The 27756-nt window shown below is 42.9% G+C and overlaps 3 protein-coding genes across 6 annotated transcripts; 2 read left to right on the top strand and 1 right to left on the bottom strand.

Annotated features, from left to right (window-relative positions):
• Positions 1–1037: 1037 nt before the first annotated feature.
• Positions 1038–3203, top strand: cldn35 (claudin 35). Its single transcript, XM_014142212.2, has one exon. The coding sequence runs from the start codon at positions 1984–1986 to the stop codon at positions 2680–2682; it is 699 nt and encodes a 232-aa protein (XP_013997687.1). The 5' UTR covers positions 1038–1983; the 3' UTR covers positions 2683–3203.
• A 378-nt stretch (positions 3204–3581) lies between these two features.
• airim (AFG2 interacting ribosome maturation factor) lies at positions 3582–6718 on the bottom strand. 2 transcript variants are annotated; one of them, NM_001146506.1, is given in 4 exon segments: positions 3582–3986; positions 5578–5696; positions 5916–6095; positions 6196–6670. In NM_001146506.1, coding segments are annotated over 4 exon segments (609 nt in total). In that variant the 5' UTR covers positions 6465–6670; the 3' UTR covers positions 3582–3945.
• An 80-nt stretch (positions 6719–6798) lies between these two features.
• Positions 6799–26175, top strand: cdca8 (cell division cycle associated 8). Of its 3 annotated transcripts, XM_014141963.3 has the most exons (11): positions 6799–6904; positions 7163–7257; positions 7361–7489; positions 14039–14076; positions 17076–17151; positions 17791–17888; positions 18063–18139; positions 18248–18343; positions 18556–18685; positions 18946–19032; positions 24655–26175. In XM_014141963.3, the coding sequence occupies exons 2-11, from the start codon at positions 7170–7172 to the stop codon at positions 24688–24690; spliced, it is 855 nt and encodes a 284-aa protein (XP_013997438.1). In that variant the 5' UTR covers positions 6799–6904; positions 7163–7169; the 3' UTR covers positions 24691–26175. The 3 variants fall into 3 exon arrangements, with proteins under 3 accessions (XP_013997438.1, XP_045550588.1, XP_013997439.1); XM_045694632.2 differs by having other exon boundaries at positions 6799–7257; XM_014141964.3 differs by having other exon boundaries at positions 6801–7257; positions 17791–17864.
• Positions 26176–27756: the final 1581 nt, after the last annotated feature.

The following is a 27756-nucleotide window of genomic DNA, read 5'->3' as shown; positions in this document are numbered from 1 at the left end:
ATATGCAGTACCATGGGCCAATATGTCTCATTCACAATGGACAGCTGTCGTTAGCCTGTGCATCCTCCCTCCCTCTTTCCCCCCTCTCTTGTATCACTACCCCTCCTATTCCATTTCCTGTGTCCCGTGCTGTTGTCATGACCACCGTTGCCAAGGAGAGGTCACGCTCACACGAGAACGGAAACTCGAACCGCAGATCTTGTTACCATACTATTTAATTAATCAGCACACCAAGGTTCAATGAGCTGTGGTGAGCAGGAGATCAGAAACAAACAACTGATAAGCAAAATAAAGAATTTGTTCTCTCCGTCAGTCACACAGTTAACTGGTGTCTGCACTGGTCAGCAGTAAACAATGTAAATCCATTGATATAATCCACAAGATGGGATATCAGCCCTTGATGTGTAAGACCAGTGCTTTGTGACCATAGACATTGATTCAATCTCTCTTGAATGAAAGGAAACAAACTATCTCAATGTAAAAATTACACTCACTAGACTTATTTTTTGGTGAGTAAATTTAAGAAGACTTGTTTAGGTAACACTACTTTCCTCCATCCCTTAGATGGAGAGTGAATGCTTACAGCTGACCTGTATTTCTCACGTGGGTGTTCTGCTTTGTAGTCTGATTCATTCTGCTCTCAAACAACAGTCACTCCACCTAGCCGCCCTTTTTTTGCCATTTCTCCCTTTCACTGCAGCCCCCCCAGACAAAAAAAACTGTTGTAAAAGCTAATTTAGCCATGTAGCGCAAAGCAGAGCATTTAAATCCCATTGTAGAGGCCCCCTTGATTATCTTTGTGTTAATTGATCCACCTACAGGCACCACTCTTCCCCCTCTCCCTCCCCCTGTACTGTCTAGTTCCCCTTCTCTTTCCAGGCACGGTGTTGCTCTCACAGGTTGACGGTAAACTGAGGTTGTTCTGAAGATGGGAGGGACGGACCTAGTATTCCACTTACCTGGCAGTTTGACTAAGTGGTCTTGCCTGCTATCTAAACCCTAACACCCAGACTGGACTGACCCATTTGGGTTTGCATGCGTGGGGGGGAAGGGCAGCAAGCTGAACCTGCGTCGAGTCTGAAGTGGCTCGGCAGGCTCTGAGCCCTTTGTGAGTATTGTGACGAAGACACTTCAACAGGCGCCAGCGGCAGATTCACTCTCCAAGGCTGTGTTCTTTAAGACACCATCATAACACATTCTAAGCTTTAGCGGTGAAACAACTTTGGCATCAACCATCAAGCTTTGGTTCATTTGGAGGCTAATTTAGGATGCACTTGGACAAAGGACATAAATGGACAAAGGCCTATTTGTGTTTTATCAAGACATCTGTTCATGTTTTATCTTCTGTGGACCTTTTTGCTCATAGAGGACTATCAGTTGTTTTTTACTTCCAGCGATAGCATACGTGACGTCCGTGAATCGAGTATCAGATTTTATCAGCCTGACGTATCTAGGTAAGTCTACACCTAGATCAGCTCAGCGCTTTGGTTCATGTGAAGTTAGAGGGCCAGAGCTGCTGACAGATGTGGATGACATCAATTATACCCTACCTACAAACCCACTGGGCCGGATGGTGCCGTTTCTGAAGCTCGATCAATCGAAAATAGGTGAGCTGCCACTAGCGGCTGCACAGCTATTGACTCTTCAATAATTCATCAGTTTGAAAGACGGGGAAAGTAAGAGAGCTAGGAGTGACGGATGGTGGTGGAGGAAGAGAAGACTATCACCAGGTGGGAAAAGTTGAAAAACGCAGAGTTGAAGACATCTGACTAGATGTTGAAAAGAAACACAGAGACATAAACTACTTTCCCTTCTCAAGCTTCTTAAGATATGACAGTGAGTGACTCAAATTCAGGATTGTGAAAGGCCCAGACAGAGAGGGCAGGTGTAGCAAAGGAGTGGGCCTTGAAGTGAGAAAGAGGACATAGACAAGTGTTTTAAAGGTCACTTTCAGGTGGTCAGAAGACATCGAGAGCAGCCATCATGGTCAACACAGGCATGCAGCTGATCAGCTTCACCTGCGCGGTGACAGGTTGGGTCATGGCCATCGCGGTGACGGCCTTGCCTCAGTGGAAGGTGTCAGCCTTCATCGGCAGCAACATCCTCACCTCCGAGATCAAGTGGGAGGGCATCTGGATGAGCTGCATCTACCAGACCACTGGCCACATGCAGTGCAAGACCTACGACTCCATGCTGGCTCTGCCCCCGGACCTCCAGGCAGCTCGTGCCCTCATGTGTGTGGCCATCTTCCTGGGCTGGCTGTCCTGCACCGTGTCCTGCTGCGGCATGAAGTGCACCACGTGTGCTGGGGATGACCGTCGCGCCAAGGCGGGCATCGCCCTCTCCGGCGGCGTGCTATTCATCCTGACGGGCCTGTGCGTGCTGGTGCCCGTCTCCTGGACCGCCAACACGGTGGTCCAGGACTTCTACAACCCCAACGTGCCTGTCATGTACAAGCGAGAGCTGGGCCAGGCAATCTACCTGGGTTGGGCATCTGCAGTTATTCTGATAATCAGCGGAGCCGTGCTGAGCAGCACCTGCCCCCATATCGAGAGGGGTGGAGGGGAGTACCGCCGGGGATACATGGGCCGGAGCTTTCCTAACTTGCGCCCCTCCCCCCTCGCACCTGATCCTCCGAAACCTATCACCTCAAACAGCGTGCCCCTGAAAGAATATGTGTAGTCAGAGAAAATATGTGAATATAATTGTATGAATTGGAGTATGGGAAGGAGCAAGGTTGAGAAGAGGAAGTAGAAGGCAGGTGTAGGAAACATTTTTTTGACTGTGAGGGGGGGTGAGGAGTTGTGACTTGGAAGGTTTTGAAGATTGGAAGCATTTGATTAGAAGCTCTACTCTGCAGTAATCTGTCACTATTTTACTGTGAACCTGATGCATTTTTATTTATTGTAACTAATATTTTTCTAATGTATTTGTACATATTCATCTCTACATATTGTTTGAGACTTTCCATTATGCCTATCATTATTTGCCTCATTTGTATTCTAATGTATTTGACTACATTACACATTTATTACACCGTGATATATAGTATTAGTGCACGGACAGCTCACAAAACTTCCAGCGAACGCCTGGAAGAAACATCAATCACCATAAACATCTTTAAGATACTTGTTTTGTGTGCCTTGTGTTGTGAAGATTGGAGTGATTTCTTTCACAATTCTTCTCAGATGTCTGTTAAATTACTTCACAGGTTTTGTCTCAACTATTTAATGGAGTTTGAATAAGTCAAAATTGTAAAAGAATAAACAGATTTTTCCAAGGGTGTTTTAATGTTATTACATATGTTTATTCATGACTAACTGATATTTTTGTTGTTTGCCCAGAGTAGTGGGGGCCTCATATCTGTGCTAAATGTTCAGCTGTGCACAACTCCAAATGTGTTTCTGTTGCACTGACCCTGGGTAATATAATGATGGCTCAATCTGGCCCCCCTATAGGCTATTGGAGTTCCTGTCAAATTAATTTTATCTTTCAGGTTAGCAAGGTCCAACCGTTTGATCTGAGGAAATGGGAGAAGAAGGTAGCCATCCTGAATAAAACAGTTGGAGCAAGAGAGGTGTAACAAAAGTTCTATTTATTATTTTTCATATTATACTCCATGACATTTCAAATGTTTGTCCACAATACATTTTTTTTGCTTAGAAGTCAACAGTGATACAACAGCAAAGACCTGAGCTAGAATAGTAACAGAACTCTGTGACAATTCTGATGCTCTGTCCTCTGCCTTGTTCAGTCCTCTCCTTTGTTCACATCCAGTCCAGTCAGGTGCTCTGCACCGATCAGGGCTGACACATCCAAGTCAAGATCAACCTGAACCCAATTTGTTATTTTACTCTTCAACCCATTACTGAGTCTTGTAATTGTAGACCATCTGAAAGTAGACAATCGCATCGACCGGGTAGTCGTCTTGCAGTTGTAGTTCTTTCACTGTGACTCAATGAAAAAGGACACTTTAAACAGTGTATCTGAAAGAGTATGCAGAATAACAACATGAGTTTATTACATTCGGTGAGGGTAATTACAGTGCCTTCAGAAAGTATTCACAGCCCTAGACTTTTTCCACATTTCATTATGTTACAGCCTGAATTGAAAATGGATTAAATTGAGATTTGTCACTCAACAACCAATAATGTCAAAGAGGAATTGTTTTTAGAAATCTTTACAAATGAATGAAAAATTAAAAGCTGAAATGTCTTGAGCCAATAAGTATTCAACCCTTTTATGATCGCAAGCCTTAACTTCAGAAGTAAAAATGTGCTAAACTAGTCACATAATAAGTTGCATGGACTCTGTGCGCAATATGTAAGGTCCCTCAGTCGTGCAGGGAATTTCAAGCTCAGATTCAACCAAAGTCCAGGGAGATTTTCCAATGCCTCGCAAAGAAGGGCACCTATTGGTAGATTGGTTAAAAAAACAGAAATTAAATATCCCTTTGAGCATGGTGCAGTTATTAACTACACTTTGCATGGTGTATCGATCCACCCAGTCACTACAAAGATACAGGCGTCCTTCCTAACTCAGTTGCCAAAGAGGAAGGAAACCACTCAGGGATTTCACCATGAGGCCAATGGTGATTTTAAAACAGTTACAGAATTTAATGGCTGTGATAGGGGATAACTGAGGATGGATCAACAACATTGTAGTTACTCCACAATACTAACAAACGACAGAGTGAAAAGAAGGAAGCCTATACAGAATATAAAACATGCATCCTGTTTGCAATAAGGCACTAAAGTAATACTGCAAAAACTGTGGCAAAGAAATTATATTTTTGTCCTGAATAGAAAGCGTTGTTTGGGGCAAATCCAATACAACATCAGTGACTACCACTCTCCATATTTTCAAGCATGGTGGTGGCTGCATCATGTTATGATATGCTTGTCATCGGCAAGGACTAGGAAGTTTTTCTGGGGGATAAAAAGAAATAGAGCTAAGCACAGGCAAAATCCTAGATAAAAAAATTGTTCAGTCAGTTTTCCAACAGACACTGGGACACAAATTCCCCTTTCAGTAGGACAATAACCTAAAACACAAGGCCAAATATACACCGGAGTTACTTACCAAGATGACATTGAATGTTCCTGAGTGGCCTAGTTACAGTTTTGACTTAAATTGGCTTGAAAATATATGGCAAGACTTGAAAATGACTGTCCAGCAATGATCAACAACCAATATGACAGAGCTTGAAGAATTTTCTAAAGAATAATGTGCAAAAATTGTACAATCCAGGTGTGCAAAGCTCTTAGAGACTTACCCAGAAAGACTCACATCTGTAATCGCTGCCAAAGGTGATTCTAAAATGTATTGACACAGGGGGTTGAATACTTATCTAATGAAGATATATTAATGTTTTATTTTTGATAAAGTATTTATTTTATTTTATAATTTCTTTGTCTTTGACAGAGTATTTTGTGTAGACTGTTGACAAAAAATTACAATTACATACATTTTTATCCCACATTGTATTACAACAAAATGTATAAAAAGTCAAGATGTGTGAATACTTCCTGAAAGCACTGTATATACAGAAAATAGTTTTACCATTGATAGGTTTACCTGATATGCTCTCCTCTCCACTGGGTGTTTCCAGGGACTCCCATCTCTTGGGAGCAGTTTCCAGAAGGGAGAGGTCATCAGCCCTCAGTGTCAGCAGCAAGTTCTTTCTTCTCAGAAACCTGGACATGTAGATGAGGAAAACTATCTTTCTCACACAAATCAACAATAGGACAACCTTTTCCAAATGGTAGATTTCAAAATGTATAATGCCACACAGTGAATTGATGCGTTTCAGCAGTATGCAGTTGAGAGGCATGCCCGCAATAGATCACTCACAATGAAAATGTATTGCGCACACCTAGTACTGGTACAGTAATACAGTGACACGGAAAAGATACTGTTGACGATAGTAACGCTCTGCATCCTGAAGCCACTCCAACATGTCAGCGATGGATGGAGCGACTGGAGATCTCTGGGTGCATGTAGCTAGGTCAAGGCTGCCTATATTCTGCTCATACAACTGGAACGCACCGGACACCTGATTACTGATAGCATCTCGCACAGACTGAAGAGAACACCTGTAAGAAATAAGAGGGTCATTTGTGGTTTCAAAAATGTGTTCAAGCTTTCTCTGCACTATTTTCAAGAACTTATGGAGTGAGCTACCATTTATCTTACATTTTGTCAGTGAGTTTTCCCAAAACTATGTCCACTGCCTGTATGAGCTTGAAGTGAAGACGCTGGTGCAGATCAGGAAAGGTGTGAAGAGGGGTGTTGGCGATTTGGACCTTTTGAAACGCCCTCAACTGTTCTTCGAGGTTTCCAAGTGAAACCATTAAAGGCTTGCATTCAGACAAAACTGAATTCCATACTTTCTGATTGTTCTCCAAGCTTTGAAAACATTTTTTTAATGTTTGGTTAACCGAAAATAACACAGACTTCGACATTTGGCTAGCTAGTTAAGTTAACACACCTTACAACTCAGAACAGCGAAAGCCATGTGGCTGGTGAAAAAAGACAGCGACAACGAAATTATTTGCTGGAATAAATATGATACAAAGCGAAATAAATAAAACATTCAACTTAATCTAAAAAAAAACGGACGATGCCCTTCAAAAATGACTGTCACTTAAGTTTTCCAGTCAACATTTTACCTCCTCACGTTATTTTATTACATTTCCGGTCAGGTGATCTAAACATGGACGTTCTTCGAAATGATAGGTTAAAAATGGTTCCAAAAAGACGTCAAGTAAAAGCGTATTCTTATTGGCTGATCTCCGGCACATTCTGCGTCTGCGTGTACATTTTTACATTTCGCCAGCTGGAACGAGAGCGAGCAGCAGGATTCCGTTTCTAACTAGGAAAGAAAGAAAAAAAACGTCACCGGGTAAATTATAATGACATTAAATATGTCAAACAGCTAACCTCAATGTTTAGAATAACATTGCATTTTATGTATTTCAAATCTGAAACGGAGCAGTTTCTATCTGGCTAAATAATGTAACGTTAGCTCGCTCATGATGCCTGAATAGTTAACGTAACTAACAACATTTCGTGAAAAGGGCTAGCTAACATTAGTTACTACTAGAAACATTTTAGCTGCTTGACTAGCCCAAGCACCAATTTAGTGTTGGTACCCATGTAGAGTCACAATGGGACGACCAAAGAGGACGACCAAACAACGTAAAAACCCCAAGTTGGACAAATTGGAGGCTTTTCTCGAAGATTTCGACAGTGAGGGTATGGACCAATGACAAAGAGCATCTATATGCAAGTTGGCTGTTAGCCATTATGTGAATGTTAACGTGGGGTTGGAGAAGTTACACTAAAGTTTTATTTTCAGTGAAAACTGTAGTTGAAAGGCTGAAGGAGAGGACAAACAGCCTCCTGAAAGATGCAGACAACATCTTCAACATGGCTGTGATCAAGCTGCCAAAAGCAGTGAGACAGATGAACTGGCTTGAGCATTGTGGTAAGTTAGATGAAAACGCATGTACCTGATGACAACCACATGGGAAAGGTTGGTTAGAGATACTTTTTTGTGTGTCACACACACACACACACACACACACACACAACAAACATACAGTTGAAGCGGGAAGTTTACATACACCTTAGCCAAATACATTTAAACTCAGTTTTTTACAATAACTGACATTTAATCCTAGTAAAAAGTCCCGGTCTTAGGTCAGTTAGGATCACCACTTTATTTTAAGAATGTGAAATGTCAGCATAATAGTAGTGATTTTATTTCAGCTCTTCTTTCTTTCATCACATTCCCAGTGGGTCAGAAGTTTACATACTCTCAATGAGTATTTGGTAGCATTGCCATTAAATAGTTTAACTTGGGTCAAACGTTTCAGGTAGCCTTCCACAACCTTCCCACAATAAGTTGGGTGAATTTTGGCCCGTTCCTCCTGACAGAGCTGATGTCCGGTTTGTAGGCCTCCTTGCTCGCACACGCTTTTTCAGCTCTGCCCACACATTTTCTATAGGATTGAGGTCAGGGCTTTGTGATGGCCACTTCAATACCTTGATTTTGTTGTCCTTAAGCCATTTTGCCACAACTTTGGAAGTATGCTTGGGGTCATTGTCTACTTGGAAGACCCATTTGCGACCAAGCTTTAACTTCCTGACTGATGTCTTGAGATGTTGCTTCAATATATCCACATCATTTTCATGCCTCATGATGCCATCTATTTTGTGAAGTGCACCAGTCCCTCCTGCAGCAAAGCACCCCCACAACATGGTGCTGCCACCCCCGTGCTTCATGGTTGGGATGGTGTTCTTCGGCTTGCAAGCATCCCCCTTTTTCCTCCAAAAATAACAATGGTTATTATGGCCAAATAGTAACATTTTTGTTTCATCAGACCAGAGGACATGTCTCCAAAAAGTCCAATCTTTGTCCCATGTGCAGTTGCAAACCATAGTCTGGCTTTTTTATGGCTGTTTTGGAGCAGTGGCTTTTTCCTTGCAGAGCGGCCTTTCAGGTTATGTCGATATAGGACTCGTTTTACTGTGGATATAGATACTTTTGAACCTGTTTCCTCCAGCATCTTCACAGGGTCCGTTGCTGTTGTTCTGGGATTGATTTTTACTTTTTGCACCGAAGTACGTTCATCTCTAGGAGACAGAACACGTCTCCTTCCTGAGCGGGGTGACGGCTGCGTGGTCCCATGGTGTTTATACTTGCGTACTATTGTTTATACAGATGAATGTGGTACCTTCAGGCATTTGGAAATTGCTCCCAAGGATGAACCAGACTTGTGGAGGTCTACAATTTTTTTTTCTGAGATCTTGGCTGATTTCTGTTGATTCTTCCATGATGTCAAGCAAAGAGGCACTGAGTTTGAAGGTAGGCCTTGAAATACATCCACAGGTAAACCTCCAATTGACTCAAATGTCAATTAGCCTATCAGAAGCTTCTAGAGCCATGACATAATTTTCTGGAATTTTCCAATTTTCCAGAAACGAGTTTTAATGACAACATAAGTATGTAAACTTCCGACTTCAACTGTGTGTGTATACAGTGGGGGGGAAAAGTATTTGATCCCCTGCTGATTTTGTACATTTGCCCACTTACAAAGAAATTATCAGTCTATAATTTTAATAGTAGGTTTATTTGAACAGTGAGAGACAGAATAACAACTAAAAAATCCAGAAAAACGCATGTAAAAATTTTTATAAAATGATTTGCATTTTAATGAGGGAAATAAGTATTTGACCCCTCTGCAAAACATGACTTAGTATTTGGTGGCAAAACCCTTGTTGGCAATCAGAGGTCAGACGTTTCTTGTAGTTGGCCACCAGGTTTGCACACATCTCAGGAGGGATTTTGTCCCACTTCTCTTTGCAGATCTTCTCCCAAGTCAATAAGGTTTCGAGGCTGACGTTTGGCAACTCGAACCTTCAGCTCCCTCCACAGATCTTCTATGGGATTAAGGTCTGGAGACTGGCTAGGCCACTCCAGGACCTTAATGTGCTTCTTCTTGAGCCACTCCTTTGTTGCCAAGGCCGTGTGTTTTGGGTCATTGTCATGCTGGAATACCCATCCACGACCCATTTTCAATGCCCTGGCAGAGGGAAGGAGGTTCTCACCCAATATTTGACGGTACATGGCCCTGTCCATCGTCCCTTTGATGCGGTGAAGTTGTCCTGTCCCCTTAGCAGAAAAACACCCCCAAAGCATAACGTTTCCACCTCCATGTTTGACGGTGGAGATGGTGTTCTTGGGGTCATAGGCAGCATTCCTCCTCCTCCAAACACGTTGAGTTGATGTCAAAGAGCTCCATTTTGGTCTCATCTGAACACAACACTTTCACCAGTTGTCCTAGTGAGGGGGACCTTGCGGGCGCTGCAGGATTTCAGTCCTTCACGGCGTAGTGTGTTACCAATTGTTTTCTTGGTGACTATGGTCCCAGCTGCCTTGAGATCATTGACAAGATCCTCCCGTGTAGTTCTGGGCTGATTCCTCACCGTTCTCATGATCATTGCAACTCCACGAGGTGAGATCTTGCATGGAGCCCCAGGCCGAGGGATATAGACAGTTATTTTGTGTTTCTTCCATTTGCGAATAATCGCACCAAATGTTGTCACCTCACCAAGCTGCTTGGCGATGATCTTGTAGCCCATTCCAGCCTTGTGTAGGTCTACAATCTTGTCCCTGACATCCTTGGAGAGCTCTTTGGTCTTTGCCATGGTGGGGAGTTTGGAATCTGATTGATTGCTTCTGTGGACATGTCTTTTTTACAGGTAACAAGCTGCGGTTAGGAGCACTCCCTTTAAGAGTGTGCTCCTAATCTCAGCTCGTTACCTGTATAAAAGACACCTGGGAGCCAGAAATCTTTCTGATTGAGAGGGGGTCAAATACTTATTTCCCTCATTAAAATGCAAATCAATTTATATCATTTCTGACATGCGTTTTTCTGTATGCATGTATGTATGTGCACGTACGCACGCACACACAGTTGAAGTCGGAAGTTTACATGCATTAAGGTTGGAGTCATAAACTCATTTTTCAATCACTCCACAAATGTATTGTTAACAAACTATAGTTTTGGCAAGTCGGTTAGGACATCTACTTTGTGCATGACAAGTAATTTTTCCAACAATTTCTTTACAGACGTGCCTTTAACAACTTAGGGATCAAATCCCTTTAGCGGGATCGATTTGACAACATCCGGTGAAATGGCAGAGCGCCATATTCAAATTAAATTACTATAAATATTTAACTTTCATGAAATCACAAGTGTAATACATATAAATAAAGCTTAACCTCTTGTTAATCCAGCCACCATGTCAGATTTCAAAAAGGCTTTACGGCGAAAGCAAACCATGTGATTAGCTGGACAGCGCCCCATCATACAAATGCATGACAAACATTTTTCAACCAGGGAGGTGTGACACGAAAGTCAGAAATAACAAAATAACTCATGCCTTACCTTTGAAGATCTTCTTCTGTTGGCACTCCAATATGTCCCAGAAACATCAGAAATGGTCCTTTTTGTTCGATAAATTCCGTTGTTACATCCCCAAAATGTCAATTTATTTGGCGCGTTTGATTCAGAAAAATTACCGTTTCCAAGTCGCCCAACATGACTACAAAGTATCTAATAAGTTACCTGTAAACTTGGTCCAAACATTTCAAACAACTTTCCTAATCCAACTTTAGGTATTTTAAAACGTAAATAATCGATAAAATTTAAGACTGAATAAACTGTGTTCAATAGCGGATAAAATGAAAGTGGAGCGAGTTCCAGGTCGCGCGCACCAAACAAAAAAAGTACACTTGGCTTGACAGAAAGGAAAGGGCTACTTCTTAATTTCTCAAAGGAAAAACATCAACCAATTTCTAAAGACTGTTGACATCTAGTGGAAGCCATAGGAACTGCAACCTGGTGCCTCATAAATCTAGTCCTCCATAGAAAACCAATTGAAAACAGTGATCTCAAAGAAAATAATTCCTGGATGGTTTGTCCTCGGGGTTTCGCCTGCCAAATAAGTTATGTTATACACAGACATGATTTTAGAAACTTTAGAGTTATCTAAATCTACCAATTATATGCACGGTCCTAGCTTCTGGGCCTGAGAAACAGGCAGTTTACTTTGGGCACGCTTTTCATCTGGATGTGAAAATACTGCCCCCTAGCCCAAAGAGGTTTTAAACAGCTTGGAAAAGTCCAGAAAATGTCATGGCTTTAGAAGCTTCTGATAGGCTAATTGACATCATTTGAGTCAATTGGAGGTTTACCTGTGGATGTATTTCAAGGCCTACCTTCAAACTCAGTGCCTCTTTGCTTGTAGACCTCCACAAGTCTGGTTCATCCTTGGGAGCAATTTCCAAACGCCTGAAGGTACCACGTTCATCTGTACAAACAATAGTATGGAAGTATAAACACCATGGGACCACGCAGCCGTGATACCGCTCAGGAAGGAGATGCGTTCTGTCTCCTAGAGATGAACGTACTTCGGTGCGAAAAGTAAAAAATCAATCCCAGAACAACAGCAAAGGATCTTGTGAAGATGCTGGAGGACACCAGAACAAAAGTATCTATATCCACAGTAAAACGAGTCCTATATCGACATAACCTGAAAGGCTGCTCAGCAAGGAAGAAGCCACTGCTCCAAAACCGCCATAAAAAAGCCAGACTACGGTTTGCAACTGCACATGGGGACAAAGATTGTTCTTTTTGGAGAAATGTTCTCTGGTCTGATGAAAGAAAAATAGAACTATTTGGCCATAATAACCATCGTTATGTTTGGAGGAAAAAGGGGAAGGCTTGCAAGCCGAAGAATCACATCCCAACCATGAAGCACGGGGGTGGCAGCACCATGTTGTGGGGGTGCTTTGCTGCAGGAGGGACTGGTGCACTTCACAAAATAGATGGCATCATGAGGCATGAAAATTATGTAGATATATTGAAGCAACATCTCAAGACATCAGTCAGGAAGTTAAAGCTAGGTCGCGAATGGGTCTTCCAAGTGGACAATGACCCCAAGCATACTTCCAAAGTTGTGGCAAAATGGCTTAAGGACAACAAAGTCAAGGTATTGGAGTGGCCATCACAAAGCTCTGACCTTAATCCTATAGAAAAGTTGTGGGCGGAACTGAAAAAGCGTGTGCAAGGAAGGAGGCCTACAAACCTGACTCAGTTACACCAGCTCTGTCAGGAGGAGTGGGCCAAAATTCACCCAACTTATTGTGGGAAGCTTGTGGAAGGCTACCCAAAACGTTTGACCCAAGTTCAACAATTTAAAGGCAATGCTACCAAATACTAATTGACTTTATGTAAACGTCTGACCCACTTGGAATGTGATGAAAGAAATAAAACCTGAAATAAATCATTCTCTACTATTATTCTGACTTCTCACATTCTTAAAATAAAGTGAAATCGAGCACACAGCTATGCAATCTCCATTGACTAACATTGGCAGAAGAATTGCCTTACTGAAGAGCTCAGTGACTTTCAACGTGGCAGCGTCATAGGATGCAACCTTTCCAACAAGTCAGTTTGTCAAAATTCTACACTGGTAAAACTGCCCAGGTCAACTGTAAGTGTTGTTGTGAAGTTAACGTCTAGGAGCAACAGCAGCTCAGCTGCGCAGTGGTAGGCCACACAAGCTCACAGAACGGGCCCGCTGAAGCGTGTAAAAATGGTCTGTCCTCGGTTGCAAAACTTACTACCGAGTTCCAAACTGCCTCTGGAAGCGACGTCCGCACAAAAACTGTTCGTCGGGAGCTTCATGGAATGGGTTTCCATGGCCGAGCAGCCACACATAAGCCTAAGATCACCATGCGCAACGCCAAGCGTTGGCTGGAGTGGTGTAAAGCTCGCCGCCATTTAACTCTGGAGTAGTGGAACCGCGTTCTCTGGAGTGATGAATCACGCTTCAGAATCTGGCAGTCCGATGGACGAATCTGGGTTTGGCAGATGCCAGGAGAATGCTACCTGCCTGAATGCATAGTGCCAACTGTAAAGTTTGGTGGAGGAATATTGGTCTGGGGCTGTTTTTTAATGGTTTGGGCTAGGTCCCTTAGTTCCAGTGAAGGGAAATCTTAACGCTACAGCATACAATGACATTCTACATGATTCTGTCCTTCCAACTTTGTGGCAAGTTTGGGGAAGGTGCTTTTCTGTTTCAGCATGACAATGCCCCTGTATACAAAGTGAGGTGCATACAGAAATGGTTTGTTGAGACTGGTGTGGAAGATCTTGACTGGCCTGCGCAGAGCCCTGACCTCAACCACATCAAACACCTTTGGGATAAAATGTTGGGCCTTATCGCCCGACCTCACTAATTCTCGTGGCTGAATGGAAGCAAGTTCCAGCAGCAATGTTCCAACATCTAGTGGAAAGCCTTGCCAGAAGAGTGGAGGCTGTTATTGCAGCAAAGGGGAGACCAACTCCATATTAACGCTCATGATTTTGGAATGAGATGTTTGAGTATGTGTCCACATACTTTTGGTCATGTAGCGTATGTTTTATCTGACAAACGTACACGTCTCCTTTTATCCCCTCAGGGTCAGAGAAACCAAAGTCACCAGTGGAGGATGCCAAGGTGAGTTTTCTACACTGAACAAAAATATAAACTTAACAATTGAAGATTTTACTGAGTTACAGTTCATATAAGGAAATCAGTCAATTGAGAAATTAATTAGGCCTTTATCAATAGAGTTCACATGACTGGGAATACAAATATGCATCTGTTGGTCACAGATACCTTAAAAAAAAGGTAGGGGTGTAAGAATATTTAGTACTCTGCGTTGTGTATTATTTTCTAACGGTCAAGAGGGTACTAACCAGAGGTGTGGACTCGAGTCACATGACTTGGACTGGAGTCACAAATATGATGACCTGCAACTCGACTGACTTTAACACCAATGACTCTTGACTTGACTTAACTTGGACTTGAGCCTTATGACTCGACCTGACTTGATACTCTCCCCAAGCCCAAATATTAAAAATGATGCTATTGAAAAAAGTGTGCAGTGCATCAACTCTTCATTTAACAGATTACAGTTTGAATCGGACAGCAGCCAATCAAATTGTGCAAGCTGAGAAAAAGTTGTGCGTGACAGTGCAGAGGAACATCGGCGGGTGAATTCAGATGGATCCCTTGGAAAGATGATACCCTAAATTATTATTTTCGGATATAAAGACGACGGTGTATCAACAAAAAAAATGGATTGCAACTTGCAAAACATGCGGGAAGAAAATTAGACAGAGGTGCAACAATTTCCAACTTTGTTCGACATTTGAAGCTGCACAAAGAACGGTAAATCGTGGCTAATCTAGCCGACAGCTATATATAACTTTGCTAGTGTAGCATGTAGGCTAACGTAAAGTTAAATCAATGAGCCGCCACACAGTCAGTCAGTGCGGGAACGTGATCATTGCACCCAAGATTGAGCTACAACTGGCTAGGCAGTTGGTAGCCTAAATCCTGCCTGATGTTACTGCTGTTCCTAAAGCCATTGACATACTTTAGCCTACTGTAACCACACACAGAGAGAGCGAGAGAGTGTGTGTGTGTTAAGGTTGGGCGATTGCGATAGTCGATCACTATTGGGGGGGGGGGGGTTCTTTCTCATGGCTACCCATGTATTTCTGTGGAAATATAACGTTTATTTGGAAATGTATTCATGATTTGCGTAAATGTAATATACTATTACTCTTGTTAAAAATATGAAATTGTAATACATTTGGTGAAGAGCACATTGACTTGTTTAGGACTTGAGACTTGACTTGATTCGATTCTTGACGGTCTTGACTTGAGACTTGACTCGGACTTGCCTGTCTTGACTTGAGTGCTAAGACTTGAAACTTACTTGTAAAACAATGACTTGGTCCCACCTCTGGTACTAACGGTATCAGTGGAAATAGTGTTTTTTCTGTAATAGGGAATTAATGATTAACGGGTCAGAGACATGGGATGAATTTGTCTAGGCATTGAGCCTGAAACAGGATACTTGTTATTTGGCCATTGGCCCAGTTTTATTGCAAGGAATTCTAATTGGTCAACCACAGGCTAGGGTTGGGTTATAAAACTACATCCTGTCCCTTTGTTCTGTGGAGAGAATCACTGAGGACAGGGGAGAATGAGCATCTACTTCTCAGCACAACATCTGATTTGATTTGTCCTTCTCCCCCTGATTTGCATTGGTCTGTTATTGAAGAGTAACATCAACTGCTAACACTTGGTGCCGTCACCCGGATGAATTGGTCTTGAACAACAAGCAAAAACTCATCAACTGTGTGTTGATCCAGGGAAAAGAGCGTGCTGAGCACAAACCACCACGGGAGTCAACTCTTAATCTCCTGATAGACTGCTAACAAGGGCGTGGATCAGAAAACCAGTCAGTATCTAGTGTGACCACCATTTTACCTCATGCAGCAAGACATCTCCTTTGCGTATAGTTAATCAAGCTGTTCATTGTGGAATGTTGTCTTACACCTCTTCAATGGCTGTGCGAAGTTAATGAATATTGTCGGGAACTGGAACACGCTGTCATACATGTTGATCCAGAGCATCCCAAACGTGCTCAATGTGTGACATGTCTGAGTATGCAGGCCATGGAAGAATTGGGACGACAATGGGCCCCAGGATCTCGTCATATCTCTGTGCATTCAAATTGCCATCGATAAAATGCAATTGTGTTTGTTGTCCGTAGCTTACGCCTGCCCATACCATAACCCCACCGATTGCATGGGGCACTTTGTTCACAACATTGACATCAGCCATTTTCCCGGTACAGTTGAAACCGGAATTAATCCGTAAAGAGCACACTTCTCCAGCGTGCCAGTGGCCATCGAAGGTGAGCATTTGCCCACTGAAGTTGTTTATGTTGCCGAACTGCAGTCAGGTCAAAACCCTGGTGTGGACGACGAGCATGCAGATGAGCTTCCCTGAGACTGTTTCTGACAGTTTTGCAGAAAATCTTTTGGATTTGTAAACCCAGAGTTTAATCCGCAGGTGAAGAAGCCGGATGTGGAGGTCCTGGGCTAGCGTGGTTACTCATGGTCTGCGGTTGTGAGGCCGGTTGGCCGTATTGCTAAATTATTTAAAACAATGTTGGAGGCGGCTTATGGTAGAGAAATTAACATTAAATTATCTGTCAACAGCTCTGGTGGACATTCCTGCTGTCAGCATGCCAATTGCACACTTCCTCAACTTGAGACGTCTGTACACAACTGCACGTTTTAGTGGCTTTTTATTGTCCCCAGCACAAGGTGCACCTGTGTAATGATCATGCTGGTTAATCAGCTTCTTGATATGCCATACCTATCAGGTGGATGGATTATCTTGGCAAGTAGAAATGCTCACTAACAGATGTAAACATTCGTGTACAAAATTCGAGAAGCCTTTCGTGCGTATGGAAAATGTATTTTATTTCAGCTCATGAAACATGTGAAAAACTTTACATGTTTTATATTTTTGTTCAATATAAATTAAAATGGAATATTTCATAAACTGTGTCAGTTAAGTCTGGCCATGGTTTTGACACATCAAGTGCCACCCACACACAGTCTCTGTTCACTCTATTTGTCTACTTCCAGAAAGTAGAGGAGGCTGCACAAGTCGAGAGCATCATGGCTGAAGTCCATACTATTCCCCCCAAGACTGCTAAAAAAGGTAAGCCTCTTTGCTATACTGCATACCAGTTCTTATGGGTTATTATGTGTCTGTGACTCCTTTAGAATCCCACTGGATGGCCTCCCGAGTGGCTAAGCGGTCAAAGGCACTGCATCTCAGTGCTAGAGGTGTCACTACAGACCCTGGTTCGATCCCGGGCTGTATCACAACTGGCCGTGATTGGGAGTCCCATAGGGAGGCGCAACAATTGGCCCTGTGTCGTCCAGGTTAAGGGAGGGTTTGGCGGGTTAGACCGTCATTGTAAAATAATAATTTCTTAACTGACTTTCCTAGGTAAATAAAGGTTAAATAAAAAGAAATTGCGGTGCTTGAGGCGTCACTACAGACCCGGGTTCGATCCCAGGCTGTATCACAACCGGCTGTGACCGGGAGTCCCATAGGGCGGCGCACAATTGGCTCAGCTTCGCCCGAGTTAGGTCGTCAGTTAAACGGGGTTTCCTTTGACACATTGGTGCGGCTGGCTTTCGGGTTAAGTGGGCGGGTGTTAAGAAGTGTGGTTAGGTGGGTCATGTTTCGGAGGACGCATGACTCGACCTTCGCCTTGGGGAGAAAAAGGGGGTAAAATGCAACAGAAAGGGATCCCACTGGATGTTAAACTTACTCTGCTCCCCTCTGCAGCAATGTCGAAAAGCGGTGAAGCCAGGACAAGTTCAGAGGATGAGGAGAACACTATTATGGCCAGAGGGAAGAAGGTTAGTGCTGTATTCATTGGCAAGGTTAGTGAGACTTATCGTGTGTTTAGTTTCAGAAGACTTAATGTAGTCCTCAAAAGCCTCCTTTCTTTAGGCTTTTACATTTTATTCCAAATTATAGCAATAGCCCATATCATTATTAGTACCGCACCATGTTTAACTCAAACTTGCACTGTTGCCTCATGGTCCATTTCTCAGGGTAAATCAACTAGGAAACCTCTGTCAAAGAGGGCCGAAGCACTGTCAGTCAGCAAGCAGAACACCTCCATCAAAAAGTAAGACCCTTTCCTCAGCCGAAATCTGCTAATATTTTTGTATGTGTTGGTGTGTGTTATGGATGTACGCAAATAACTTTCTGATATTAATTTGACACTTGTGTTCAGGACCAGTAGGAAGCCACTGGTCACTCCTTCTAGGAACATGCTGGACAGCTCCCTGATGGGCCCTACCCCTCTCATCACACCACGCTTCGACTCCTGGTAAAGTGGCAGTGGGTGACGTTCTGAAGTTTTTAAGATGAGTCTGGTTTGCTGCGGCTTGTCCATAACGAGTGTTTCCTAAAGCTGGTTTGTGGTTAGAGAATGGTCTTTCCCCTAGTTACATTTTCCAGGTGGGACACAAAGGCCCCCAAAGCAACATTGGGTACCACTGTGCTAGTGGACACTGCTTCACTTGTTGTCATATACCCCAGGCTTCCCAAGACCCCAGCGACGAGGATACCGCGCCACAAGGAGAGGGTGTACAGCATCTCGGTCAACGGCTCCCCCATCTCAGAAGGCGGTAATGATATCGTCATCAATGTCCCTGTGGGGAACGGAGCGGTAAGCAGGCTGCCATCAGCCTTCCAGTTTTAGACTGATCCTTTCTGAACAGTATGTGTGACCATCGGACTTGGATAAATACCCTCACTAACCGCTCTGGCTGTTTGCGTGTTCATGTTACTTGTGCATCTGTGTGTAAAATGTGTCAACCTGATTTATTATTGTTTTATTGTCACACACCGGATAGGTGCAGTGAAATGGACACATTTCCTGTGTGTCGATAAAGTTAATCTGCTCATCTAGTGAGTTTTTGGTTCCAGAGCATTCAGCTGCTGGCCAGTCAGATGGACACTGTGGATCTGGGACAGCTGGATGAGACGGCCGTAAGGAGCATTCGTCTGCTACAGGTATGGTCTTCACTAGGGCTGTCGCGGTCACCGTATTACCGCCACACCGGCAGTCATGAAAGCAGTTAAATTGTACGTGACTGAGTCACGGTAATATCCTCTTATGCACTCAGGACATGTGTTGGTAAGTACCCTAATGAACATCGGGTCGTTAATGGCCTGGTACTCAGGGCTGTGTTGTCCCTCTAACTGCTCTGGCATCAATGCAAATGAAATCGAAATCCCATCAAACGCTTATCAAAACAGTATCATGCTTTTAAAACTCACCTCACTGTGATGATCAATTTGGAGAAAGAAGTTCAACAGCAGGTTGAAACTGTAAAACATGGTTGTTTGTGGAAATGGACAAGGAAATGGACAATGCTTTCTAAGGTGATGATTCAGTCAAAACAACCAGAGTTTATGCATAGGTTTATGAGCCCAGGCCCGAAAACTCAGAATAAAAATGACAATTGTGCTTTTATACAATACATACCATACATATTATCCATGGCAGAAAAACAAACATGAAACAAAACTGATTTAAGATGTCTTTGGTAGAGGTCGACCGATTATGATTTTTCAACGCCGATACCGATTTATTGGAGGACCAAAAAAAGCTGATACCGATTAATGGGACAATTTTTTAATTTTTTTTTTTTACATTTATTTGTAATAATGACAATTACAACAATACTGAATGAACACTTATTTTAACTTAATACACTGCTCAAAAAAATAAAGGAACACTAAAATAACACAGCCTAGATCTGAATGAATGAAATAATCTTATTAAATACTTTTTTCTTTACATAGTTGAATGTGCTGACAACAAAATCACACAAAAATAATCAATGGAAATCCAATTTATCAACCCATGGAGGTCTGGATTTGGAGTCACACTCAAAATTAAAGTGGAAAACCACACTACAGGCTGATCCAACTTTGATGTAATGTCCTTAAAACAAGTCAAAATGAGGCTCAGTAGTGTCTGGCCTCCACGTGCCTGTATGACCTCCCTACAACGCCTGGGCATGCTCCTGATGAGGTGGCGGATGGTCTCCTGAGGGATCTCCTCCCAGACCTGGACTAAAGCATCCGCCAACTCCTGGACAGTCTGTGGTGCACTGTGGCGTTGGTGGATGGAGCGAGACATGATGTCACAGATGTGCTCAATTGGATTCAGGTCTGGGGAACGGGCGGGCCAGTCCATAGCATCAATGCCTTCCTCTTGCAGGAACTGCTGACACACTCCAGCCACATGAGGTCTAGCATTGTCTTGCATTAGGAGGAACCCAGGGCCAACCGCACCAGCATATGGTCCCACAAGGGGTCTTAGGATTTCATCTCGGTACCTAATGGCAGTCAGGCTACCCCCCCCCCAAAGAAATGCCACCCCACACCATGACTGACCCACCGCCAAACCGGTCATGCTGGAGGATGTTGCAGGCAGCAGAACGTTCTCCACGGCATCTCCAGACTGTCACGTCTGTCACATGTGCTCAGTGTGAACCTGCTTTCATCTTTGAAGAGCACAGGGCACCAGTGGAGAATTTGCCAATCTTGGTGATCTCTGGCAAATGCCAAACGTCCTGCACGGTGTTGGGCTGTAAGCACAACCCCCACCTGTGGACGTCGGGCCCTCATACCACCCTCATGGAGTCTGTTTCTGACCGTTTGAGCAGACACATGCACATTTGTGGCCTGCTGGAGGTCATTTTGCAGGGCTCTGGCAGTGCTCCTCCTGCTCCTCCTTGCACAAAGGCGGAGGTAGCGGTCCTGCTGCTGGGTTGTTGCCCTCCTACGGCCTCCTCCACGTCTCCTGATGTACTGGCCTGTCTCCTGGTAGCGCCTCCATGCTCTGGACACTACGCTGACAGACACAGCAAACCTTCTTGCCACAGCTCGCATTGATTTGCCATCCTGGATGAGCTGCACTACCTGAGCCACTTGTGTGGGTTGTAGACTCCGTCTCATGCTACCACTGGAGTGAAAGCACCGCCAGCATTCAAGTGACCAAAACATCAGCCAGGAAGCATAGGAACTGAGAAGTGGTCTGTGGTCACCACCTGCAGAACCACTCCTTTATTGGGGGTGTCTTGCTAATTGCCTATAATTTCCACCTGTTGTCTATTCCATTTGCACAACAGCATGTGAAATGTATTGTCAATCAGTGTTGCTTCCTAAGTGGACAGTTTGCTTTCACAGAAGTGTGATTGACTTGGAGTTACATTGTGTTGTTTAAGTGTTCCCTTTATTTTTTTTGCGCAGTGTATAATACGTAAATACTATCAATTTAGCCTCAAGTAAATAATGAAACATGTTCAATTTGGTTTAAGTAATGCAAAAACAAAGTGTTGGAGAAGAAAGTAAAAGTGCAATATGTGCCATGTAAAAAAGCTAACGTTTAAGTTCCTTGCTTAGAACATGAGAACATATGAAAGCTGGTGGTTCCTTTTTACATTAGTCTTCAATATTCCCAGGTAAGAAGTTTTTTAGGTTGTAGTTATTATAGGACTATTTCTCTCTATACGATTTGCATTTCATATACCTTTTGACTATTGGATGTTCTTATAGGCACTTTAGTATTGCCAGTGAAACAGTATAGCTTCCGTCCCTCTCCTCGCTCCTACCTGGGCTCGAACCAGGAACACATTGACAACAGCCACCCTCGAAGCAGCGTTACCCATGCAGAGCAAGGGGAACAACTATTCCAAGTCTCAGAGCAAGTGACGTTTGAAACGCTATTAGCGCGCACCCGACTAACTAGCTAGCCATTTCACATCGGTTACACCAGCCTAATCTTGGGAGTTGATAGGCTTGAAGTCATAAACAGAGCAATGCTTGAAGAATTGCGAAGGGCTGCTGGCAAAACGCACGAAAGTGCTGTTTGAATGAATGCTTACGAGCCTGCTGGTGCCTACCACTGCCTAGTCAGACTGCTCCATCAAATCATAGACTTAATTATAATATAATAAACACACAGAAATACGAGCCTTAGGTCATTCATATGGTCGAATCTGGAAACTATCATCTCAAACAAAACGTTTATTTTTTTTTTTGTGAAATACGGAACCGTTCCGTATTTTATCTTAGGGTGGCATCCCTAAGTCTAAATCTTCCTGTTACATTGCACAACTTTCAATGTTATGTCATAATTACGTAAAATTCTGGCAAATTAGTTCGCAACGAGCCAGGCGGCCCAAACTGTTGCATATACCCTGACTCTGCGTGCAATGAACGCAAGAGAACTGACACAATTTCACCTGGTTAATATTGCCTGCTAACCTGGATTTCTTTTAGCTAAATATGCAGGTTTAAAAATATATACTTCTGTGTATTGATTTTAAGAAAGGCATTGATGTTTATGGTTAGGTACAGTCGTGCAACGATTGTGCTTTTTTTGCAAATGCGCTTTTGTTAAATCATCCCCCGTTTGGCGAAGTTGGCTGTCTTTGTTAGGAAGAAATAGTATTCACACAGTTCGCAACGAGCCAGGCGGCCCAAACTGCTGCATATACCTTGACTCTGTTGCAGAGGTGACACATTTTCCCTAGTTAAAAGAAATTCATGTTAGCAGGCAATATTAACTAAACATGCAGGTTTAAAAATATATACTTGTGTATTGATTTTAAGAAAGACATTGTTTATGGTTAAGTACACGTTGGAGCAACGACAGTCCTTTTTCGCGAATGCGCACCGCATCGATTATATGCAACGCAGGACAGGCTAGATAAACTAGTAATATCATCAACCATGTGTAGTTAACTAGTGATTATGATTGATTGTTTTTTTATAAGATAAGTTTAATGCTAGCTAGCAACTTACCTTGGCTTCTTACTGCATTCGCGTAACAGGCAGGCTCCTCGTGGAGTGCAATGTAAAGCAGGTGGTTAGAGCGTTGGACTAGTTAACCGTAAGGTTGCAAGATTGAATCCCCGAGCTGACAAGGTAAAAATCTGTCGTTCTGCCCCAGAACAAGGCCGTTAACCCAACGTTCCTAGGCCGTCATTGAAAATAAGAATGTGTTCTTAACTGACTTGCCTAGTTAAAAAAAAATATATATAGATATTTTTTTTAAATCTGCAAATAGGTGGCCAAAAATAACGATTTGTTATGAAAACTTGAAATCTGCCCTAATCGGTCGACCTCTAATCTTTGGCACATAATTGGTCTAGCTTCCAAAATGAAACAAATTTGAGGATTGGCCTTTTGAGTGTGGAATGTATTAGTATATACTGGATGGACTGATTACCTTACGCCACGCTCCAAAATGTCTATCCATGAGTCTGGTAGAGAATGTATAGCAATAGTCTATGCTGTCGGTTCATTGATTGTGCAGGGCGGATTACAGTTAGCCTACAATTGTAGTGAATTTGATTTTGAATAAATAATAGGGATTTCTTTTTATATTTTCATAATATGCTGACACATTACCTTTATAACTAAAGAATATCTCACCATGCTTTTCCATCGTCCTCCTTTCTCTCCTTCATTCCTTTATCAAGCGTGCAGATGGGGTGTCAACAGTTTAGTGAAATGGGTTCCGTTGTGAAAACATGTTACTATCGATGTTCCCGAACAGGTTTCACAAATGAAGCTCTGTAGCTGCAGGAACAGGGTTGGGCGGAATATCACCTGTTGCGTAGCGAAATCGTGCTCGTCAAACAGTGGTTGTTGTTGTTGTGGAGTGAAAGTGTTATTTCTCAGCTGCTTCTATTAAGCACAACTCCTCTATAAAACCGAAGTAGTCTATCCGGCATCATTGAAAAACAGACCGGCGGGAAAGCGCGCTGCCTCCATTCACTATTCGAGCGCGGATGACGTCTGTTTTCTTCCCTTGCTCATTTGATTAACGGGCCATTCTAAATCAAAACTAATTTGACATATTAAAGACAAGATTAAATGGAGAAGTCTGATCACTTGATGAGAGAATAGCTGTGCAGCCTGAGGCAAGGACCAGAGCGCAAGCTTCTTTTGCTACTTTCTCTAATCATCAATAGCTTATAGTCGCACCACGCAGCCCATATATGTTTTGAATGCAGTGTTTGGTTTTTGCCATGCATAATGGGACCCTTCTGTCTATACAACATTCTTCCAAAAGTCTTGATCATCCAGGTGTGTTTTGGTTATCTTGAGTCAACTTTTTGGATGAGATGGGTCCCATTTTATGTTTGGCGAAAACCAAACACTGCATTTCACAATAAGAACCTCATACCAACAGTCAAGCGTGGTGGTAGTGTGATGGTTTGGCGACGCTTTGCTGCTTCAGGACCTGGACAATTTGCCTTAATAGAAGGAACCATGAATTCTGCAGGAGAATATCACACTGATCTGAAGTTTAATAAGTTTACTTTTTTTTTGTAAGCTCAGGTTCCTTTAACCTAATATTTGATATTTGTTGAAGATCTGTTAACATTCAGTAAACAATATGCAAAAATAGAGAATCAGAAAAGAGGGCAAATACTTTTTCACAGCACTTTATATCTATGTATGATTGCCTAACATTAGCCATGTCTATTTAGCTGGTTTGAAATGGGTTTTCTTTGTAAAAACTGAAAAGAGTAGCTGGTTTGAAATGGGTTTTCGTTGTAAAAACTGAAAAAAGTAGCTGTTACATCAATCATACTTTACTCTCCACAGAACCGTCTTACAACACTGTGTGGAACATCCGAGTGACCTCTGCACCTTCAGTCCTAGCATTTTTCTCCCCAATTTCGATCTTGTCTCATCGCTGCAACTCCCCAACGGTCTCGGGAGAGGCGAAGGTCAAGTCGTTCGTCCTCCAAAACATGACCCGCGCTTCTTAACACCTGCCCACTTAACCAGGAAGCCAGCTGCACCAATGTGTCGGACGAAACACTGTTCAACTAACGACCAAGGCGGGCCTGCAGGCGCCCGGCCCAGCACAAGGAGTCGCTAGAGCATGATGAGCCAAGTAAAGCCCTCCCGGCTAAACCCTCCCCTAACCAGGACGACGCTGGGCCAATTGTGAGCTGCCCTACGGGACTCCCGGCCAAGGCCAGGTTGTGAAGTCCCAGCATTTTTTTTTGTACAAGATTCTACCTTCACATTTTTTAAAATGTTTTTTAAAACTACTGTCTGTATATTTCTTATATTTTTAATACATAGTTATGTTTATCTGTCAATCTGCATCATGGTGTTTCTTTGCATTATTTTTGTTTAAGTCTTAGATTTAAGAATCAATGTCAGACATGACTTTATTTGAGACACTTCTTCAGGGATGCTCAAAGCATCCAGTAAGGGAATGTCCTAGTCTTCCATCATAGCGATTTTATAGGTTGTACATTTGACCAAAATGAATAAACCCTAACTACACTCTTCCCCTCATAATCTAGCATAACATGTTTGAAACTCATTTGGGAGCCTGTTATTGTCAATGTTATATCTATTGACCTGTCTCATCAATACAGCTTTGTCTGCACTATAGTGGTTGTGCCAGTTCAATGTGTGATGTAACTAAGGTCCATGTATTTTAGATTATTTTGTAGAATTTGGACAATTCTCTGTTTAAGTAAATATGCTGTTTTGGTCAGTTATTTTCCTTAAATGTCATCTCTTTCTGGGGAATGTCTTAATTTGTGATGGAAGTTGGGACTGCTGGTTGGGGGAGGGGGTTGTGGCTCTGTCGGCTTTCAGATCTAGGCCTACATGAAGCTCTGTGGTCGTACTAGTAATAAAGTACAGAAATACAAGTGTCTTTTTCATGTTCTCTTGTTGCCATAATATGCTGTAGTCAGAGACAACTAGACATTACTGTTTGCCTGCATTGATTCTGTGAGACAGCCTGCTCATTTTCATTTCTGGAGGGAGCATTATTCAGAAAGACTCCGCTGGAATTCAATTTGTGTCACTGATACCCATTTCAGATAGGTGTGGTATATAATTGCTACAATACAAGGCAATGGAATTTGAACTGTAGATGAGTGACAATCCCAAAATATATCCTCTTGAGAAAAAAGAGACTAATAGCCTAGTCAATGTCAAAGCAGTAACTGACGAAACGTCACACAATAGCAATCTAAATTGCGTCGTCGGTATGTTTTAGGCTCAGTTGCAAGATGGTTCATGATAAATGTCTTAACTAAAACCACATTCCCTGTAACTGGCATTTGGAACTACAATTAAACATATTGCAACACCCCTTTGTTAGTGTTTGGATTTCTTGTATGTTAATTATAAACTGGGTGGTTAGAGCCCTGAATGCTGATTGGCTGAAAGCTGTGGTATATCAGACCTTATACCATGGGTATGGCAAAACATTTATTTTTACTGCTCTAATTACATTGGTAACCAGTTTATAGTAGCAATAAAGCACCTCGGGTGTTTGGTATATTTCCAATATACCACAGCTAAGGGCTGTATCCAGGCACTCTGTGTGGCGTCACGCTGAAGAACAGCCCATAGCCTGGTATGTTGGCCATATACCACACCCCCTCAGGCCTTATTGCTAAGTTTTACTTTAGTAAGTACTTCAGTACATTGCCCTTTGACTTTTTCCACAGTTTGTTACGTTACAGCCTTATTCTAAAATTGATTAAAATCGATCTACACACAATACCCCATAATGACAAGCAAAAACAGGCTTTTAGAATTCTTTACAAATGTATAAAAATGAAAAACGTTACTTTTTTTGAAGGACCTTTAGCAGCTATTACAGCCTCGAGTCTTCTTGGGTATGACGCTACAAGCTCGGCACACTTGTATTTGGGGAGTTTCTCTCATTCTTCTCTGCAGATTCTCTCAAGCTCTGTCAGGTTGGATGGGGGAGATTTACTGCACAGCTATTTTCAGGTCTCTCCAGAGATGATTGATCGGGATCAAATCCGGGCTCTGGCTGGGCCACTCAAGAACATTCAGAGACTTCTCCCAAAGCCACTCCAGGGTTGTCTTGGCTGTGTGCTTAGGGTTGTTGTCCTGTTGGAAGGTGAACCTTCGCCCCTGTCTGAGGTCCTGAGCGCTCTGGAGCAGGTTTTCATCAACGATCTCTCTGTATTTTGCTCCATTCATCTTGTCATGGAAATTATACACAGGGACACTGAAAGTCAATATTAAATGAATCATTGTTCATCCGTTCATCTTTGCCATCGATCCTGACTAGTCTCCCAGTCCCTGCCGCTGAAAAACATCCCCATAGCATGATGCTGCCACTGCCATGCTTCACCGTAGGGATAGTAACAGGTTTTCTCCAGACGTGACGCTTGGCATTCAGGCCAAAGAGTTGAATCTTGGTTTCATCAGACCAGAGAATCTTGTTTCTCATGGTCAGTCGTTAGGTGCCTTTTGGCAAACTCCAAGCGGGCTGTCATGTGCCTTTTACTGAGGAGTGGCTTCCATCTGGCCACTCTACCATAAAGGCCTGATTGGTGGAGTGCTGCAGAGATGGTTGTCCTTCATGAAGGTTCTCCCATCTCCACAGAGGAACTCTGGAGCTCTGTCAGTGACCACCGGGTTCTTGGTCACTTCCCTGGCCAAGGCCCTTCTTCTCCGATTGCTCAGGCCATCTCTAGGAAGAGTCTTGCTGGTTCCAAACTTCCTCCATTTAGGAACGATGAAGGCCACTGTGGTCTTGGGGACCTTGAATGCTGCAGACATTTTTTGGTACCCTTCCCCAGATCTGTGCCTTGACACAATCCTGTCTCGGAGCTCTACGGACAATTCCTTCGACCTCATAGTTTGGTTTTTGCTGTGACATACACTGTCAACTGTGGGACCTTATATAGA

The sequence above is a fragment of the Salmo salar genome, chromosome 14 (assembly GCF_965601325.2).
Source record: "Salmo salar chromosome 14, fSalSal1, whole genome shotgun sequence".
Classification (NCBI taxonomy): Eukaryota; Metazoa; Chordata; class Actinopteri; order Salmoniformes; family Salmonidae; genus Salmo; species Salmo salar.
The sequence above is the reverse complement of the archived record's forward strand: the minus strand, read 5'-3'. Positions and strand labels throughout refer to the sequence as shown.

Coding starts and splice junctions, on each gene's coding strand:
- cldn35 (XM_014142212.2), top strand. CDS start 1,984: ATGGTCAACACAGGCATGCAGCTGATCAGCTTCACCTGCGCGGTGACA.
- airim (XM_045693644.2), bottom strand. CDS start 6,464: ATGTCGAAGTCTGTGTTATTTTCGGTTAACCAAACATTAAAAAAATGT. Junction 6,096..6,195: donor GGAAAACTCACTGACAAAAT/GTAAGATAAATG, acceptor TATTTCTTACAG/GTGTTCTCTTCAGTCTGTGC.
- cdca8 (XM_014141963.3), top strand. CDS start 7,170: ATGGGACGACCAAAGAGGACGACCAAACAACGTAAAAACCCCAAGTTG. Junction 7,490..14,038: donor GAACTGGCTTGAGCATTGTG/GTAAGTTAGATG, acceptor TTATCCCCTCAG/GGTCAGAGAAACCAAAGTCA. Junction 18,686..18,945: donor TCCCTGTGGGGAACGGAGCG/GTAAGCAGGCTG, acceptor TTTTGGTTCCAG/AGCATTCAGCTGCTGGCCAG.